Genomic DNA, 13,094 nt, shown 5'->3' with positions numbered 1-13,094 from the left:
ACCTGTGGGAGAGGAGAGAACATTCCTGCTTTTTATCCCACTCAGGATATAAACACCTGCAACATTCAACATGCAAACCAAGGCCTCGGCCAACAATTTGTCTTCAGAAGGCAGACAGGACTGACAATAAGAAGGAGACATTGTGACAACAAGCACGGGGCTCTGAAAACTGGGGACAGCCTGGAGGGGCTGGCGTCCAAAGGAGGCTACTGCAAGCCTCCCTCTCCCAGAGCCGCTGGGAGGCACGTGGGGGAGTGATGATGAGAACCCAGCGTTTGGAGCCGGACTGACTTGCATTCAAGGGGCTGCGTGATTTTGCTTCCCTGAGCCTCAGTTTTCTCATCTGTAAAATGGGATTCACCCTTTCCTTCCTCATTAGACTATAGGGAGGGAGGTCTCCTGAGATCACGCGGGCAGGGTGCTCACTTGGCTACACTGAACTCAGCGAGGCAGAGAGAAATAGAACCATCTGAGAGAGACCACGGCGGCAGAATGAGCCAGTGCTGTTGGCCGGTTGGGTGCAGGGTGAGTGGAGGTGAGGGAGAGGGTGGGGTGGACATGCCTGGGATGGGGCCTCCCATCCAGTGCCCTTGAAGCTTTACAAGGACTTCTGTAGTTTTCTTGTTTCTCGGCAGTAAACCCAGCTATGTGTTTTCTCCAACAATCCCTATGCAGCCAGCTGGGCCCTTCTGGCTGCTGGGGCCACCACCTCCGTGCCCGCAGAGTGGCTCCAGGATGGATCAGCTCCCTGACCACTGCCGCGCTGTCCACCCGAGGACAGGAGCACATGGTGGAGATGGGAGGGGTGGCGACGGGGACAGTTTTATGGGGGTGGGTGGGACAGCGGATCCCTTTATCCCCAAGTATTTTTTCAGACCCCAAATCTCTAGTCTGGATTGTGTCTCCCATTAGGGCCAGTTCTTGCCGAGACCTCCCCAGGGCTTACCGGGCACGAGCAGGCGGTAGTTGTGCTGGAAGCTGCAGGCCAGCCGCCGGGTGAGCAACATGGAGGCCATGGTCACCTCCACCAGCAACAGAGACCCCTGTCACACGCTCCTGCCCTGAAAGAAAACAGAAACACAGAGTCACGCCAACAAAGACCACACCCTTGCTGGCCAAGTATCCCACTCCCCACAATTTCCCCACACAGTGGAGAAGTTTCTTCTAATACGAAATCCTTTGCTTTCATACAGAATATAAACTTTTTTAAAAAATAAATTTATTTTATTTATTTTTGGCTGCGTTGGGTCATTGCTGCGCGTGGCCTTTCTCTAGTTGTGGCGAGCAGGGGCTACTCTCTGTTTTGGTGCACGGGCTTCTCATTGCGGTGGTTTCTCTTGTTGCGGAGCACGGGCTCCAGTCATGCGGGCTTCAGTAGTTGTGGCACGCAGGTTAAGTAGTTGTGGCTCGCAGGCTCTAGACTGCAGGCTCAGTAGTTGTGGCACATGGGCTTAGTTGCTCCGTGGCATGTGGGATCTTCCCAGACCAGGGCTCGAACCTGTGTCCCCTGCATTGGCAGGTGGATTCTCAACCACTGCGCCACCTGGGAAGCCCAGAATATAAACTTTAAAAAAAAAACTTTTTGACCACGTGACTTGCAGGATCTTAGTTCCTGGACCAGGGATTGAACCCAGGCCACGGCAGTGAAAGCTTCGAGACCTAACCACTGGACCTCCAGGGAATTCCCCAGAATATACACTTTAAATCAAAGCCTGTTCACATGTGTTTTCATTTGACCTTGTAGCCAGGTAGGATTATTATGCCCATTTTCTAGATGGAAAAACAAAGAGAAGGGACAGGGTTGGCTTGAGAGCTCTCTGTAGGTGAGCTGGCAAGCTCAGGGCATCATCCACCTGGGATAAGCAAGGCAGGCCTGTGTTCTACACGATGGAAAGACCCAGAAGGATGAAACTTCACAGCAGATGTCATGATGACTGCTCAATGTGGGAAGCAGGGAGCTCCCTCTGCCCTGTTCACATACAGAATATCGGTGGTTGGGAATCCTGCAGATCCAGAGGCATATCCGGTGGCCCATTTTGGGGGTTGTACTTCTCCCGAGTTTGTTCTGGACTGAGAGGGGTCCCTGGAATGTGGGATTTTCAGTTTTGAAACTGGAACAGGCCCAGAACCCAGTGGATAGTTACCCTACACAGCCCCAGGGAGTCAGGTTCCCAGCTCCCACTTTACAGGTGTGTTGGCTGATTCTCTCCAGATTGCTCCTAAGCCCTCATCCCAAATCCCGGCGCCCAGCTCTGTTAGTTGCCTTTTGCGTTGTGGGCCTGGAGCAAAGCTCCCTCCCCCATTGTTTATTTGCTTCTTTTTATCACCTCTCCCCCCTCCATCCCCTCTCCCCAGGCCACCATTCAAACATACTCTCTGTTCATCTTTTTGTTTGTGGGTCTTCTCACTAAATACATGCCTTGTTACTTGGCACGTGTATTTTCCTTGTGTACCTACAATACTGGGTATAGACCTGTATTGTTTCTCAGAACAACGACAGATGCATTCACTTCTCATTATTACTCTGTTTCCCGAGTCCTTTCTACATGCTGCCCACTGTGCTAAGCACTTTACATACAGTATTATTAACATTTATTATTATTATTAACACCCACAACAATGCTATGTGATCCCCTTTTTACAGATGAGGAAACTGAGGCACATAGATGTTAATGGTGGATCTGAAAACAGAACTCAGCTGTCTGAGTCCAGGGTCAGCAAACGTCACCACTCACCATTCTCAGAAACTTCTCCCTCCGTCTACAGGGGTGTAGACATGGCAGCCAGGTCTGTTCTGTGCGACCCAGCCCCACTGGTCATAGCTGACTGGTCCTGGCTGGGCCAGAGTCCTGGGAGCTGCTGGGTCAGCCACTCTCTACCTTGTAAGAGGAGCCGGCGTTCAAACACGGTCTTTTGTTAATTAATTAATTAAGTTGGCTGCGCTGGGTCTTAGTTGCGGCATGCGGGATCTAGTTCCCTGACCAGGGATCGAACCCAGGCCCGCTGGATTGGGAGCAGAGTCTTAACCACTGGCCCACCAGGGAAGTCCCCAAACAGGGTCTTTTCATGGAGAAGAATGTGGCCTTTGCACTAGAGAGAAGCAGCCACAGGAGAGAGAAAGTGGGTCCTGCATGTGGGGGACTCCCTGGTTCCATCTCAAGCTTGCATTTCAGCTTGGCCAGGAGTGCAGCACCTACTTCTGAACCTGAGTTACCTTCCCCGGCGGGGGGTGAGTGGGTGGGGGCAGGGGAGAGCCAGGAGTGTTACGCTCAAAGATGTCCCTCCACGTGGGAGGAAACATCAGGAGTGAGGGAAAAGTGTTCCCATCCTAATAGTGCCTTGGTAAGAAAGTCCAGAAAGCCTCCCCCTTCCCCACTTTTCTGGGCTTGCTTGCATTACTTTGAATGGATTTCTGTTGCTTGCAAACAGAATCCTAGCTAACAGCATGGTTAGAGCGTCAGAGCCCCAGATTTTGGGAGTGCACTGGGAATAATGCCTCTTCTGGGACTTCCCCGGTGGTCCAGTAATTTAGACTCCGTGCTTCCACTGCAGGGGGTGCAGGTTCGATACCTGGTCAGGGAACTAAGATCTCACATGCCACACGGCGCAGCCAAAAAAAGAAAAAGAAAACGATAAACAGAACCATAATAATGCTTCTTCTACTCAGCACTGCAGGTAGAGCAACGCCCTGCAGGGTGGCTAAGGATAGAGACTTCTGGGCCGGCGAACCTTCTCTCCCGGGGGATCGGGATTCCTCCAGGGTGGAAGTGACTATTCTGAAGGGTACTTTATGCCCCTCAATCTGCTCAACCAGCAGTAGTGTACCTCTCCGTTTCAGAGACCACGAGATGGAAGCTCGACGACGAGATGGAAGCTCAGAGGAGTTACGGTATTTGGCTTTGGTCATAGGATTGCTTCGGACTGCCTGACCCCAAACCCTTCATTACAACATCGATTAAGTCAGTGAATAACAAAACACCTACTGTAGAAGCAACGGGGCTTGATGAATACAAATGATCTAGTTCAGAGAGGAAATTTTGTTGCTTTTCACCTGAGAAAATATTATTGAGAAAAGCATGGGCTTGGAAGGTGAGACCTTAAATTAACTGAGAAACCAGACTCTTTCCTTAATAACTCAATGGATATTTTGATCTATTCCGAACAGCCAACTCAATGCAAGCCTGTTAATTTTTAGCAGCCTGGTAACTAGGTAGAAAGAGTAGTTGCTGTCTCTCATTTAAGAGCATTTGTCTCAAACGGGAGCACTTAAGACTCCACACAGTTCAATTTCCATTAGACGTGTTTTTGAAAATGCGAGAATCTCGGAGAGCTAGCATATTAACATTTGAATGCTCTGCAAAAGTGAAAGTCACATCTATACACTTTCAATTACAAAATGTCACACTGGGAAACATATCTCAGTGACATTTCAGTGGCCCGCAGTTGAAACTGACCTTATAACGAAACCTGATCTCTATCAGACGTTAGTTCTTAGCACAATATATTTCCAACAATCAGAAGAATTAATGTCATTCATTTACTGTCCCTGGCCCACTAATTCAATCAACAAAATTAATTAGGCACCTGTTTCAGGCAAGGCACTGCATTATTTAGACACAGGAGAAAACGAAGATGGATAAAATGCTCCTCTCTTTCTGAAGCTCATAATTTAGTGTCAGAGGAACGAAGGGGAAAAAAATGGGAGAATTTAATGTAGTAGCTGCTTTACGCATCATGTTGATAAATTCTTAAAATAACCTGGCAGGGTATGCAGGTGAAAGAATTTCCAGTTCACTGTCAACAACTAATTCTGTACAAGACAGAATGGAACCCTGACTTTTGCTGGTATAAGCAAGGTGCCATGGGAACAGAGAAATTAATTCTGGGTTGAGGGGTGTGCTGCCCTCTGAAAGGTTGCGAGATTTCAGAAGTCACAGAAGAAAGGGGAGGTAAGGCCTGAGCTAATTCTCGGAGGCATGAAAGGACATGGAACGGCCAAGGATTCAGGCAAGAAATCACAGAGCGGTGGAAGGGAAGATGAGGGGCAGAAACAGCTGATGGCCAGATGGAACCCTCTGGAGACCCTCTCAAGGAGGGAGAGTGCCAGCTGCTCTAGTCTTATCCGGAAGGATCCTGTTCAGCCAAGTCCCAGAGGACAGGGAGGGAATGAGTACTCAGCATGTCAATGAGACGCTGGGGTCATCGTTGAGCTGGGGAGGGGGGCTTGCTGGGGTGAGCTGAGCGGAGGGCACCAACCAGGGTGGGAGTTGATAGCGAGGAAGCAGCCAGGGACCAGCTCCTAAACCCTCAGCCTTAGAGATGGTGGTTTAAGAATTATGTGTTCCTCAAAATGTTAAACGTAGGATTACTATATGGCCCAGCAATTCCACTCCTAAGTATACACCCAAAAGAACTGAAAATAGGAATAAATACATAAACACGCATGTTCACAGCAGCACCATTCACAATCATCAAAAGTTGGAAACAACCCACTGTCCATCAGTGGATGAGCAGATGAACACCATGTGGTCTGTCTACACCCGGGAGTATCATTCGCCACGAAAAGGAAAGAAGCACTGATACAACATGGATGAACCTCAAAGACATTATGGTAAATGCAAGAATCCAGACGTAAAAGGTCACATATTGTAAGATTCTGTTTATATATAAAACTTCCAGGATAGGTAAATCCAAAGAGATAGAAAGCAGATCAGTGGTTGCCAGGGGCTGGGAAGAGAGGATAGTGGGAGTGACTATTGAATGGACACGGGGTTTCTATTTCGGGGGATGAAAAAGTTTTGGAACTAGATAGTGGTGATGGTTGTACAACATTGTGAATGTATTAAAAGGCACAGAATTGTTCACTGAAGATGGTTGATAGTTAATTTTGTTATGTGAATTTGACCTCAATAAAAAAAGAGAATTGTTGAGTGGTCCCTCCTCTTTCACAGAGGGGAGAGAGAGGACCAGAAAAAGCCATAGAGGGGAATGACACGTCCTGATCATAGAGGCCCGCGTTTGAATTCCTGCCGCTACAGGCTGTGTGATCCCAAGTTGTCATTTGACCGATCTGCTTCATTCATTCACTTAGCAGATGTCCCTGTGCCCCTGTGATATGCCAGGCACCGTGCATAGGCACTCTGATGAAATGCAGGGCAAGACCCAGCTTAAAAAGAGCTGTGATAGATTAGTGATGTCTGTCACGTGCACCGTAATAGTGCAGTCGTTGATTCTAGAGCTCTGTGGTCTGAGATCCCTGGAGGTTTCTGGGGTCACTGAGGAAAGGGGACAGCCTACAGGCAGACTCTCCCTGCAGACTCACTCTGGGGCCCCTCAGATGCAAGTCGGCCACAGGGGAAGCTCCCTTTCCCGGGCAGAGACCCCAAAGCAGCAACAGTGACAGCAGAGAACTGGGTGCCCAGGGGTCTTGCTGGGGGCCAGGCCAGTCATGCCCGTCTCTCACCTGACGAGGCAATGATGTCCTCAGGGGGTTCCTGGCTTTCTCTCTTCCTCTCCTTCTGTTTTCTAATTGGTTTCTGACCTTTTTAAAGGATAACTCATCTCACATCACTCTCCTGCCTAAAACCCTCCAATCACACTTAGAAAAATGCAAATCCCGAGAGAGTGGGGATGGAGTTTTTCCTGTTCACCAGGTACCCGGAGCTCAGCACAGCTCCCGGACTCACCGCACTTGAGCTGTGAAAGGCAGACAGTCCCACACGCCTTTTAAGGTAGATCATATTTAAAATTAGCGAGCAGGTCTGAAATTCGTGTTAAAACAACAATTTAACAATAACATTCCCCTCCCCTCAAAGCTAAAGTCACTGTGTCACTGACTGTCCACCACAGCCCTTGTTTGGCTTGGGCACAGAAGACACATCACTCTCCTGGCTTCGGTTTCCTCGTGTGTAAAATGTAGGTGTTGGATCATATTGTTTCTAAGGCCCCTTCTGACCCTGAGAAGCATGTGGCGAGCTGTTTACTGAGAATTCCTGGCAGCACTGCTCCCCACCCCCACCCTAACCCCAGAAGGGGTCCCAGCATCACCCTGTTCCTCCCGCCATGCCCTCTGCAATCTGTGGCACATCTGGAAAAAGGAGGAGGTGGCCTGAGGGATCCCGGGCCTGAGGGGGAGCTTTCTGAGCACCGGCACACCCTGAGGCTTGTGACCAAGGCGGGGCTGGAGAAATCCCAGACTCTGAATGGAAACAAGCTGGTTGCAGGCACCTCTGGTCCCTAAAATCCCGTCTCCCTCTGTGTTTTCCAAGCCTCTTCCCAGCATACTACTTCTCCCTCACATTCTTAATCTCGTACAACATGTATTTACTTAACGTACTTCTTGAAATCAACTTGCTTTATATCTTTTATTTTTTGTTTAACTTTTTGGCTGCGCCGAGAGTCACCTGGGATCTTAGTTCCCCGACCAGGGATCAAACCCGCGCCCCGTGCATTGGAAGCTTGGAGTCTTAACCACTGGACTGTCAGGGAAGCCCCGAAATCAACTTGCTTTCTAAACTTTATAAAGCTATTTTCCTACAACCCCTACTAATCACTCCCCAGCCCCTTTTCCTCAAAGTTTCATCTGGGGCAAATAAAGGTGATGGGGCAAAGAATGTAATAAAATCAAGACAGGTTGTTAAGTTAAAAGCTGGATGCGGTTGACTGCCCAAGGTTTCCGGCCTCGGCCAGGCCCCCTCTTTTTGCTGGGATGGAGACCACCAGCTCTTAGACAGGTGTTAAAGGCGGACAGAAACTTTTCTCCTTGATAGAACCTAAAGAGTAATTTCAATCAATCAATAAATTAGACAGAATAGGAACCATCAGAGTACACGGCAGATGGGGGTGATCTTTGTTTCAGACACCCGGAGCCCCTACAATAAATGCTGTTTCTTACTGTGCGTTTCAGTCAAAACAAGTTGAAACCCTTGGGTTCCCACCCACTGCTCCCTATCCCTTTTCCTCTAATTAAAATGCTAATTAGTTCTCTCTGCTCCCTCTTATCTGCCTGGTGCAACTGAAGGGTGGGCAGGGCTGGGAGAAAGCAATGTTTAAATCAATAGGGGGAGAGGAATTCAGGTGAAAGGGAAAAAAAAAAAACCTTTCCAATTTGCTTTGGAGGGAGAATAAAAAGTCAAAAGTACTGGTTGCTGGATTTTGTTTTTAAACATCTTTATTGGAGTATAATTGCTTTACAATGTTGTGTTAGTTTCTGCTGTATAACAAAGTGAATCAGCTATATGTATACATATATCTCCATATCCCCTTCCCTTGCTGTTTATGCCTCACCTACTGTGTGCCCTGTATCTTCTAGATTACTTTTCGTATCCACTTCAGGTGACAGGCTCAGAGGTGAATGGCTTCCCAAGCTCAAAAGCCAGTGATTTTGGGGTCTCAAAAGCCAGTGATTCTTCCCCATGCTGCTCGTGAGAATCAGGGGAGCTCTCCACCTACGACGCCCACCCCCCCGCCCCGGGCACACCCACGGATCTGACCTGGGCATTGGTGAAGCTCCCGAGGCAGGGTTGGAACCGCCTTCCTAAGGGGTAAACAGTGGACCCTGCACTTGACCCAGGTCTGCATGGCCCCCAAATCCTTGGAAATGGTTTCCGACTTTGAAAGTTAAACATCCCAAAGATGAAAAAGGAGAGAAAGAAGAAGATCAAGGTGGCCCTTTGGGGAGGTGGTATGCAGGGTGTTTGATGTGAAACCAGCCTCTTTTGCTTTCTGTGTGACCTTGGGCACCTTAAGTAACCTCTCTGGGCTTCAGTTTCCTCCTCTGTAAAATGGGGACAATACCAATTGCACCTAACTCATGCACTAGCAGAGGGTAACTGAGACCTGGGACTCGGGTCCCTGCTGTATCCCCAGCCCCAGTGCCCGGCTGAGAACAATCACTGAATAAATAATAAACACTCCAGAACCGTCCTAGGAAGATGGACTCATCTCTCCACCATGCTGCCTCCCAGGCCCTATGAACACCAAATCTTTGCATGTGTCATTAGCTAGAGATAGATGCCCCAGACCTCTTTGAGGCCCTGAAGATGCTCTTTCTCATTCTTCTATCTGCTCTAGGGACAGAGACAAAAGGGCTGGCAGAGGCTGGGGACATTCCTTTCCCATCTGCAGCCCTAGCCGTCGGCTTTTCTGCAGACTCAATGGGGACACAATGACACGTTCAGCTAAGTGGGCCTCCATTGTCAAGGCCAGGGGTCACCATGGCAACCAATAAAGCCAGAGCCCTGGCCTTTGCAGATGGCTAACAGGGCCCCATTCATGGGCCTGTGACGGTGGCCTTGGGACAGAAGGTTTTATCTCGGACCTGGCTTCCCTCCTCCAGCCCCGACTCCCGTGACACCCCCTCCCTGGTTTTCTCTGCAAAATAGACCCCGGCCCTCCCACCCTGCACTCATGATTTCCTTTAATAACCTGCCTCGTGGAGCATGATACAATCATCAGTGGCTTGTATCAGGAGAGAGGAATATTGTTCTTAGAAACAGGCAAGTGTTGACTCCTAAGACAGACTAAGGGTTCATTTGAGAAAGTAATGTGAGCCAGAAATTGGGCCCAAATGTGCTGTCTATTAGCTTGATGACTCTGGGCAAGTTGCTCAACTAGGGAATTCCCTGGCAGTCTAGTGGTTAGGACTCTGCGCTCTCACTGCCGAGGGCCCAGGTGAGTGCCTGGGGTTCAATTCCTGGTCGGGGAACTAAGATCCCACAAGCCGTGTGGCATGGCCAAAAAAAAAAAGTCGCTCAGGACTTCCCTGGTGGCACAGTGGTTAAGAATCTTCCTGCCAATGCAGGGGACACGGGTTCAAGCCCTGGTCCAGGAAGATCCCACATGCCGCAGAGCAACTAAGCCTGTGTACCACAACTACTGAGCCTGCGCTCTAGAGCCCACGAGCCACAACTACTGAGCCCATGTGCTGCAACTACTGAAGCCCACGCGCCTGGAGCCCATGCTCCGTGACAAAAGAAGCCACTGCAATGAGAAGCCTGCACATTGCAGCCAAGAGTAGCCCCCGCTCACTACAACTAGAGAAAGCCCACACGCAGCAACGAAGACCCAACACAGCCAAAAACAAATTAATTAATTAATTAAAAAAAAACATTGCTCAGCTCACCAGGGCCTCAGTTTCCTCATCTGTAAAATGGGAAGAATAAAACCTACCCATGTGGTCACGAGGCACAGAATTTGGTTCCGGCCAACTGAAGCCTACACACAAGATGTAGAAGAGAAGGCTCCTCTCAGGCCATGTTCTCAGTTTCCAAAGACCCCTCTACTCTGTAGGGAAGGTATTTCTTCTACAGCCTCAAGTGCTGGGAGGGACAATTTGCACATGCAAATCTCTAGCTCTGCTTGAGCCTGAACATCCAGCTTCCATGAGACAGAAGCTCGTCTGCCTCAACGTCTCCCATCCTCAGGCTTCTGTCTCCCAGTTCACCTGCCTGCCCCAGCCCGCCAGGCTCCATCAGGAAGAATAAGGTGAACTTAAATCATGCATGCAGGCAGCATGAAGACAGCATCACTAGAACAGAGTGAAGGGAGGAAAGAACAGACAAGCCTTCAAATCCAAGTCCTCTGAATGGGAGAGACACAGGCTTTATTCTGGGAGCAGGAAACAGGTGGAAAGACGCGTCCTGAAATGGCTGGGCTAGTTTTGGATTTCCAACCCCACAAGGGAGCAGGAGTGAGAGAGCAGAATCTGGGCTGGGAAGGATGCTGTGCCAACACTGAAGAAGCTGACCCAGGCCAACGTACGGGCGTCTGCTCAATTTCACAAATGTTTATGGGGCGCCTGCGCTGAGCTGGCACGTGCCTGCAGAGCGAGCACATGCCCTGCTCTGTCCTCAGGATCCAGTGTTCCCAAGCGGGGGGCCAACAAGCAACAGATAAGGTCAGCGTGATGAGAGGAGACATGCTTCCTGTTTAGAGAAACCAAATCATTTTAAGGACTCCAGGAACTGCTAAGTATGCAAATACCACAGTGTATAACAAATGAGCCATTTATTTCCTTCCAGGTCTGCACCGCAGGCAACTTGGAAGCACTTTTTTGGTGATCGGAGTTACAGTGTGTGCCCGACAGTATTCCTACGATCCCTTGGAAATATCTTAACTTTTCAGAAATTCAAAGGATCTTTCACTGATGCGTGATGCAGGGTCTGCTACAATTCAATGAATGAATCCCTCCTGTGCCAAGCGTTACTCACACTATCTCATCTACTCCTGGAAGGCAAAATACTACTCTCCCATTTTTCAGGTGAGGGAATAGGCTCAGAGAGGTTTTGCCACTTGCGCAAGGACACAAAGCTGGAGATAGTGGAGCTGTGTTAGAACCACGGCCCTCTGCACTTGAAGACTAAGATCTGGGTATATTACCAGTTTGGTGGTTGGGATCCTTACTCAGAAAGCTCATCAATCAACGGAGACCAACATACATACACCTCCTTTACAGGGACAAAAAACTTCAACAGTTATCACTGTTTGCAGCCTTCCTGAAGACTGTCATCTCTTCTTTTTTTTTTTTTTGCCGCACCTTGCAGCACGTGAGATCTTAGTTCCCTGACCAGGGATCAAACACACGCCCCCTACATTGGAAGCATGAAGTCTTAACCACTGGACCGCCAGGGAAGTCCCAAGACCTTCATCTTTTAGCCACACAGTCGTTTCCAACCTCAGCCCACATGTGGCACTTTCCCTAAACCCCAAAGCTTGTCCCACAGTCCCTTCCAGGGTGCAGAGGCCCAAATTCCATGAGGCACCCCATCCCACCCTATGGCATGTAAGGTCCTTGGTGTGGAACAAGCAGCATCTTTATGACTCCATGGCACTTAGGACAGCTCCAGGTAACAGAGAATGCTAACTGCATGTTTTAAACATCAATATGTGACCCAAGAGTTTGCCTACCTTTTCTTGCGTCCTAATTCTTCTAGCCAACGCTTTAAACATTTTGGTGCAGGAGGGACAGCGAAGGGGAGGGGAGGTCCAAGGATAGAGTCATGAAAAAGCAGCCGATTCACCGCCTTCTGAACCAATCAAGCAGGCTCACCCCTTGCTGTTGATGTGGCACAATGGCCATCAGTCATATGATCCTGGCCAAACAGTCAGGCCTTCTGGATGGCACGTGTGTGTTGATTTCCAAGATCCTCATGCCAACCTTACCTGCCCCCCCCAACCCGCCCCAAGATCTGGCAGCATCTGAGACATCAAATGTAATCTGTCCGTTTAGGGAGTCTTCCCACGGGACCACAGAGGGCAGATGGCTGGAGCCCTTAACACTACAGCTCACAATGCCTTGTTTAGCTTGTTTATCAAAAGGAGTGGGCCCCGGAGGACAAAATATAGCACCAAGGAAAGAGCTGGGACATGAACCTGGGGAAGAAGGCTGATCACAGCTGCTGGTGATTATCAACATGTGAGGCTGGAGCATTGATCTAGTGCAAAACATCCATCACTTCCGCGGTGTTTTGTCCACACAGAGCCAGATACTCAGAGTAAATAAAACTGGCATGGAATATTTCCTGGTTGGCATCCTCCCTGGAGGGGAAACCCACCCAGATGTCCAAACATCCCCGGGTTTCTCTCATCAACAGCGTTCTCTGCCTTCCCTCCTGTTGAGAAAAATGCCTCCATTTTATGGCTTTTTGATAGTTTTAGGAAAACAAACTTGCTAATTAAAAAAAGAAAATCTCTAAAATGATATCCCTTGAGACATGTTAAGAAATGTGAAATGCCCCAACATTCCTTGGCTCCTTGCTACCCCCAGGATCAAGCCCAGCTGCTTGGCTGGGTACCCCCTGCCCCCAACCTGTATGTCCTGCCCTCTGGACGCTGACCTGCACATACTCTGCTCTTTGCTGCCTCCGGGTTGTCACTCACATGATCCTGTCTGTTGGAATGTCCTTTCTGCCCCTCCTCCTGTGCATATTTCCTTACTTCTTGTGTACCTTTTCAGAGTGGCCACCTCCGGCCACCTACTCCAAGAAGCCTTCCTGATTCTCAATTCAGGGTTAGATGCCACTCATCTGTATTTCTCCAGCAATCATTCCTTTTTTTTTTTTTTTTTAAATATTTTAGGGGAATTCCCTGGCAGT

At 49.1% G+C, this 13,094-nt stretch overlaps 1 protein-coding gene across 2 annotated transcripts in view; it reads right to left on the bottom strand.

The window, feature by feature from the left end:
* Positions 1–13,094, bottom strand: part of ABAT (4-aminobutyrate aminotransferase) — an 88,417-nt gene that overhangs the window by 37,714 nt on the left and 37,609 nt on the right. For both annotated transcript variants that reach the window (XM_036824602.1, XM_036824603.1), the window contains exon 2: positions 947–1,061. In XM_036824602.1, coding sequence (XP_036680497.1) covers positions 947–1,016 — 70 coding nt within the window. In that variant the 5' untranslated portion in view covers positions 1,017–1,061. The remainder of the gene's footprint in view (positions 1–946; positions 1,062–13,094) is intronic.

This window comes from Balaenoptera musculus, chromosome 15, assembly GCF_009873245.2.
Source record: "Balaenoptera musculus isolate JJ_BM4_2016_0621 chromosome 15, mBalMus1.pri.v3, whole genome shotgun sequence".
In the NCBI taxonomy this organism is placed as follows: Eukaryota; Metazoa; Chordata; class Mammalia; order Artiodactyla; family Balaenopteridae; genus Balaenoptera; species Balaenoptera musculus.
Note: the sequence above shows the minus strand (reverse complement) of the source record. Positions and strands in the feature narration are given on the sequence as shown.